This window comes from Nansenia antarctica (assembly GCF_963989245.1).
Source record: "Nansenia antarctica genome assembly, chromosome: 1".
Classification (NCBI taxonomy): domain Eukaryota; kingdom Metazoa; phylum Chordata; class Actinopteri; order Argentiniformes; family Microstomatidae; genus Nansenia; species Nansenia antarctica.
The window spans coordinates 90,320,683-90,327,556 of record NC_137674.1 but is presented as its reverse complement, the minus strand read 5'-3'; the positions used below and the strand labels follow the sequence as shown (position 1 = coordinate 90,327,556).

The 6,874-nt window shown below is 46.3% G+C and overlaps 1 protein-coding gene across 1 annotated transcript; it reads right to left on the bottom strand.

Moving 5' to 3' along the window:
- Positions 1–723: 723 nt before the first annotated feature.
- Positions 724–4,957, bottom strand: LOC308153914 (transcription factor Sox-11-like; the record flags this gene model as incomplete). Its single annotated transcript, XM_080527098.1, is given in 3 exon segments — positions 724–1,717; positions 1,720–2,115; positions 4,225–4,957. Coding segments are annotated over 3 exon segments (1,896 nt in total). The 3' UTR covers positions 724–950.
- Positions 4,958–6,874: the final 1,917 nt, after the last annotated feature.

The window sequence follows — 6,874 nt, the reverse complement described above, 5'->3', positions numbered from 1 at the left end:
TTAAAAAGACCAAAATCCAGTTTCACACCTGCGATTTGGGACCCATCCGCATCTCACGAGTATGATATACATAAACTCCTAACTTTACTATATTACAGTACATATACAATCTTGAAACTAGTTCCAGCACTGAGGTATGTGTTCCTCAGGATGCCATTGTATCGTCTACAAATACTCAACAAATCTGTTCTACAACTGTACAAAACCTAGCTTAAAATCACAAGGCATTTTTGATGCAAGTTTTTAAAACTTAATCCTTAAAACCAGGACTCCCTTGCATGCTAAAACAAATGATAAAGGGAAGAAGTGCCTGAAACTCACTGAAAGCACAGTAAGAACATTCCCTTTTAACTGTACAAAAATATGCCTGAAAATATCTTACTTTTTCTTTTAAAAAGATGAGGTCTGTTATGTATCAAAATGTACCCCACACCTGTATTCTGGAGAGGTTTAGGCTGCTTAAATTGTCAAATCAGGAGGTAAACGGAATCAGTTACAAAAAAAACAAACGTTTGCGGCATATAGAAATGACATAAAACCTGTTGTAAAGTAACATCCTGAACATGGTCAGTTCACAGATTTGCTTCGAGTCAGTCCACAGTCCTTTAGTGTTCAGTTCCCTGCAGTTTTTAAGAGGACAAGATGCATAGAAGTTCACAGATTTTTTCCCTTTTTGCGGTCCGGTTTTTTAGTGGAACAGTAATTGTAGACCTACAGAGAAAACAAATCCATCAAACCCTGTCTTGCTGCCAGGAGAGCGTCTGCAGACTGTGTTCTGCTACAGTACCCCGCTTCATAAGCATCTACCTCCTCAAACCTCCCCGGACCCCCGCCGCACCACGGAAGGAGGCAGGACTAGGGAACAACTTCTGAACAGGACACATCATTTTATAACTTCCCTCTTTTCTCTTAGTTATTTACTCACACGGGATCTTTTTTTTGATCAATCTTTAGTACGTGAACACCAAGTCCGAAAAGTTCGCCTCCAGCCAGTCCCCCGCGATCATCTCGCTCAGCTCTGGTGTGCAATAGTCTGGGAATTCAAAGTGAGAGCCCAGACTGCCCTCGCTGAAAGAGTCCAAGTCCTTATCCACAAGAGAGAGGGAGAGGTTTCCTGAATGAATCGGGTTGTTGTTGCCCCCCAGCTCAGACCCAGACCCCCCCTGAGCGTTGTTGCTGTTATTATTAGGGGCGAAGTTGACACTGAAGTCAAAGAGCAAGTCGTCCGCGTCCTCGGAGCTGGAGGAAGACGTGGAGACGGACCGGGACGAGCCGGGCGAGGAGAGGGACGACGCGGGGTACATCATGGCGCTCTGCTTGGTAATGTTTTTGAAATGGTAAAATAGTCTGTTCTCCGTGGTCTTCCGGACCTCTTCGTACATGCTCGGACAGCCCTCGGACTCGGCGGAGGAACTCAGGGTCGGACTGGCAGGAACTTTTGCTACATTGTACATCATGGGCCGCTCCTCCTCGTCCTCCACCTCCCGTTTAATCCGCACCCGGTGGTAGTCCCTCTCCTCCTCGTACTCCTCCTCATCCTCATCCTCGTCGGTCAGTTCCATCTTCCGGACAGTACTCTTGGTCACTTTTAAACTGGGGAACACGCAGTCATCCGATCCCCCGTAACCGTGATGATGAGAGGACTTAGAACTGGGTTTTGTCGTCTTGGTGATTTTAGAGCATTTGCTCTTGCTGGCCGTCTTTGACATCTTACTGCATTTTCCGGAGACGTCCCCGCCGCCGCCGCCGGTTTGGAACCAGCGTCCAGCTTCGGTTTCTTCTTGGGTCGGTACTTGTAGTCGGGGTAGTCGGCCATGTGTTTCAACCGGAGCCTCTCCGCCTCCCGGATGAACGGGATCTTCTCCCCGTCCTTCAGCATCTTCCACCGCTTCCCCAGCCGCTTGGAGATCTCCGCGTTGTGCATGTCCGGCGACTGCTCCATGATCTTTCTCCGCTCGATCTTCGACCACACCATGAACGCGTTCATCGGTCTCTTAATGTGCCCGGTGGCCGTTTTGCACCAGTCCGGGGGGTTGGTGATCGGGACAGGGCTGCACGCCATGAACTCGGTACTCTCCTCCGAGTCGGTAGCCTCCCGGGCAGTGGCGGCTGGTGCTAAAATGTTTGGGTGGGGCACAGGTTATGGGGGCATGCTCCACGGGGAAGAATATCAACTTTAAAATCTGGATTTACAGTCAATTTTAGCATGAGAATAGCTCTACCCCCCTGTACAGACCTCGCCATCCCCTCTACCCCCTGTACAGACCTCTTCATCCCCTCTACCCCCCTGTACAGACCTCTTCATCCCCTCTACCCACCTCTACAGACCTCTTCATCCCCTCTACCCACCTCTACAGACCTCTCCATCCCCTCTACCCACCTCTACAGACCTCTCCATCCCCTCTACCCCCCTGTACAGACCTCTTCATCCCCTCTACCCCCTGTACAGACCTCTCCATCCCCTCTACCCCCTGTACAGACCTCTCCATCCCCTCTACCCCCCTGTACAGACCTCTCCATCCCCTCTACCCCCCTGTACAGACCTCTCCATCCCCTCTACCCCCTGTACAGACCTCTCCATCCCCTCTACCCCCTGTACAGACCTCTTCATCCCCTCTACCCTCCTCTACAGACCTCTTCATCCCCTCTACCCTCCTCTACAGACCTCTTCATCCCCTCTACCCCCCTGTACAGACCTCTCCATCCCCTCTACCCTCCTCTACAGACCTCTCCATCCCCTCTACCCTCCTCTACAGACCTCTCCATCCCCTCTACCCCCCTGTACAGACCTCTTCATCCCCTCTACCCCCCTGTACAGACCTCTTCATACCCTCTACCCCCCTGTACAGACCTCTTCATCCCCTCTACCCCCCTGTACAGACCTCTTCATCCCCTCTACCCCTCTTTACAGAGACAGACCTCTTCATCCCCTCTACCCCCCCTGTACAGACCTCTTCATCACCTCTACCCCCCTGTACAGACCTCTTCATCACCTCTACCCCCCCTGTACAGACCTCTTCATCACCTCTACCCCCCCTGTACAGACCTCTTCATCACCTCTACCCCCCTGTACAGACCTCTTCATCACCTCTACCCCCCCCTGTACAGACCTCTTCATCACCTCTACCCCCCCAGTTTTCTCTACAATTTCTACAATTTTCTCTCAACAGTTTCTACACGTCAACGTGTACCGAAACACTTGTTTCCAACCTGGTCCTACGTTTCTCCTACACCAAGACACATACAAAGAGCATAGAAACATACAAAGAGCATAGAAACATACAAAGAGCATAGAAGATACAATCAGAATACAGTCTGCCATTCCTTCTCCCAGCATCGATTTGGTTTTCCTATCATGACTGAAGGACAGATGATTCACTTACTTACACAAGTTTGACTTCGGTAATAGGTCCAGTTGCAATATCAAGTTGGGAACAAAAGATGCCTCCTTCTAATCCATTTGTTCAATTTGTTTACAAAGTCCGGTAGTGGAAAGCAGAACAACGCATTTGTTACTTCACATCCCGCTAGCCATGTTTTCTTCTCATACCAACTACTCGTAAATCCTCGGTTATACGATTTTCCAATTTTCCCTGCCTTATAAACTTGCTTTATAATTAAATTTGGTCTGGGTGGTCCTAATTCCTTTACTGTTAATTTCTCCTGGTTGCTACGACGGCTGAACGGTGTTTCTTTTAAAGATTCAACCGAGTTGTTCAGAACATTACTAGCCATGGTGAAGCAGGTGAACGAACGTGACGCCGGCCGTATGACATGACGTAAGCACGTACGATTCTTTGTGCATGTCCCAAAACCCCATAGACAAATGACCGAATGGCCTGAAGTTACCAAAATAGATTTTACATGCAAGTCTACGAGAACAGCCTAGTGCAATTTCGAGTAGACTGAAAGTTGCCCTGAAAGGGGCGGGACTTGAAGCTGATTGGAACATACTCCACAGAACACTAGCTGATTGGACTATGATATACTCCACAGAACACTAGCTGATTGGACTATGATATTCAGAAGCAACACTGTCTAGAAGTCATAGAAAAAAATCTCTCTCTTCTCCCTTTGGTGGGGCATTGTCCAATTGCCCCTAATGAACCAGCCTCCCCTGCTTGTCTGGCTTGGACTTGATATACTGCCTCAGGTTTCCGGCTGTCTTTCCTTTGTAAGCAACCATCACCTCATCCACCGATTGTTTGGGTGTCTGCGGCTCACGCCTGAATGCAGTGTTGAGGAAATCAAACAATGGCCGTATCTTGAAGAAGCGGTCGATGGTGCCAGGGAGCTCGGTGTTGTCATTGAAATGGACAACTCTTTTCAGCAGCCCGAACCTCTTGGATGACATCAGGTTGACAACTTGAGGGACCCTGGTCTCCATGGCCCAGTAATCTTCCACAGCTGAGAGCTCAGCAATCCCCATATAAATCAGGATGGCCAGAAAGGTCATTATTTCATCCTCATTGGTGGTGAAGGTGGTGTTGATATCCTTTTGAGAGGTGTACAGGTTGGTTTGGTATGTGATATGCCTAATGACTTCAGGGCTAAAGTACCTCATGAAGTATTGAAAAGGGGTTTCAATGTGGTCCGGGGGGTTGTGCTGGTATTCAGGCAGGGCTGCGTTGTCCAGGTCAACTTTGTGCCAGGTGGTTGGCCTGGCTGCTGACTTCCTGGGTTTGGTGGGCCTCTTGGCTTGTGGTGCTGGCTGCTCGTCATCATCGTCGTCATCGTCATCATTGTCCTCGACCTGGAACACCTCCACTGCAGGCTGCATGCGCTTCCTCTTGGCTCTTCCAAGGCCTGTGTCACTTGGGCCTGGAAGGTCATGGTTGTGGGTGGGCAGAACAAAGTCAGGGTCTGCCACATCTACATCTTCCTCCTCGTCCTCTTCATCACTGATGGCAGGGTGGGCTGGCACAACAACATTCTCCCTCCTCTTGCCATAAAACATCTTGGTAGAAATCCCCATGTGCTAAAAATTAAACAATAAAACATAAAACAACTGTTATAAGGTCATAAAACTGACAAAATAGATCAAATAGAATGTCATTCACTATTTATAGCATTACATTTTCTAGAAATTGGTTAAACTTCTCACTGAAACACTGTATAGTGTTTTACAAACCTTTGGCAACATTATAACATAATAATAACAATAATAATACATCAGGTAAATATCACACAGTTCCACTTTCACTTTTTGACCCCTTCGAGTGAGCGCGTTTGTTTGCAAGTTTACCACACGGACATTCTATGCTAACGCATAAGGGTGAATGACTAATAATAGTGCGTTCTTTTTTCATGCCGTAATTTCACTAATTTCACTATGTCCTCCGCAAACAACACACGTGTCATCATTTAGCACAACTATTCAAACATAGAATGTGTGAGTTTTGTCAACTTACCATGGTTACTTTCGAAGTTTCACCGTTATTAGTGAAGCGAACGGAGCCGAAATACCCGCTTTTCCGCCTTCAGAGAAAAGAGGAGGTTTCGAGATGTCCCAGGCCTCTGCTGATTGGTCAAATGCCACGATGGCGCGAATGCTGACAAAGAGGGATCTTCGCTGATTGTCTGGGTGGAAACCATATGCTATTTGACCTCACTGTTACGTGAGTGGGACGCCATTTGTAGTGTGTGCGGAAGTTACCTAAAACGGTTATTTGCCCGATAAAGGGTTTTAACCACTGCGCCAGCCAGACCGCTGTGATGACAGCAATGCAAATTGAGACAATTACCTTTTTTCTTTTTTTTTTACACTCTTTTATTTATTGATTTATCGATCTATCTATCACACTTTCAAAATATCAAGTTATCTATCACACAATCAAACTATCTATCGATCGATCACACTTTCAAAATATCAAATTATCTATCTATCACACAGTCAACCTATCCATCTATCTATCTCGTGTGAAGTGGGAACTAATATTTCCTAAAAGACACTTGAGGAACTGTCGTTCGGGGTGTAGTTTCCGCCTGTGAGCCTTTTTTGACGCACGCATTACTATAGCCAGTCTTTTAGCCTGGTCGCGACCAGGCTAATTATATCCGACTCAGAAGGAGCTCAACCAAGCAGAGAATTATTTGAGCCACATTGATGGAACCGAACGCAAGCTAACATTATCGCCGATTAGAACTTTATCGAGGCTTAGAAGATAATCGACCTTAGTGGAATGGGCCCCTGGTAGCATGCCTGTTACGTTCTTGTCTCTAGGGTGAACAGAAGTAACAAAGTACCGATGTTAAGGGTAAAATAAAGATATTTATTTGTGCCATGACAATCATAGTTCTTTGGCAATAATGAAAAGTAGAATCAGAACCAACCAACAAATGCCTCATAATAAAAAAAATATATATATTTTTTTGTGGAAACAACAAACAAATGCTTCATAATAAATAAATAAAAAACAAAGAACACATCCCTAGGATGGTTTGGGCTCAATCAAAATAACTCAGTCACTATGTACAATCTTAAAAGTTCAAAACTCAAAGTAACAACCAAAATCTATTCAAAGTATCAACAAAAATCAATTAACCAACTCAACCCGTCCAGGCCCTGAACAAAGCAAAGACCTAGGTTCTGGGCCCTGGACAGTCTGGACGGATTGATGGCAGCTGCTGGACTGAAAAAATCTGGTGTAGTGCTGAGGCACAAATATGTACATTTCAAGCCTGCAAACTGCGACACTTTAAATAAATGTGCAATAACACTATTGTGCAATATGACAACCCTAGTCGTCTATCTGTACAGTATAGTATAGTGGATAGTGTACATAGCCTTTATTTATGTAAACCAGCTCCTTCCCTTCTTGTGATTTTTTTAAAAGTTTCCTAACACCAGGGGAGCCACCCCTCCTAAATTTCG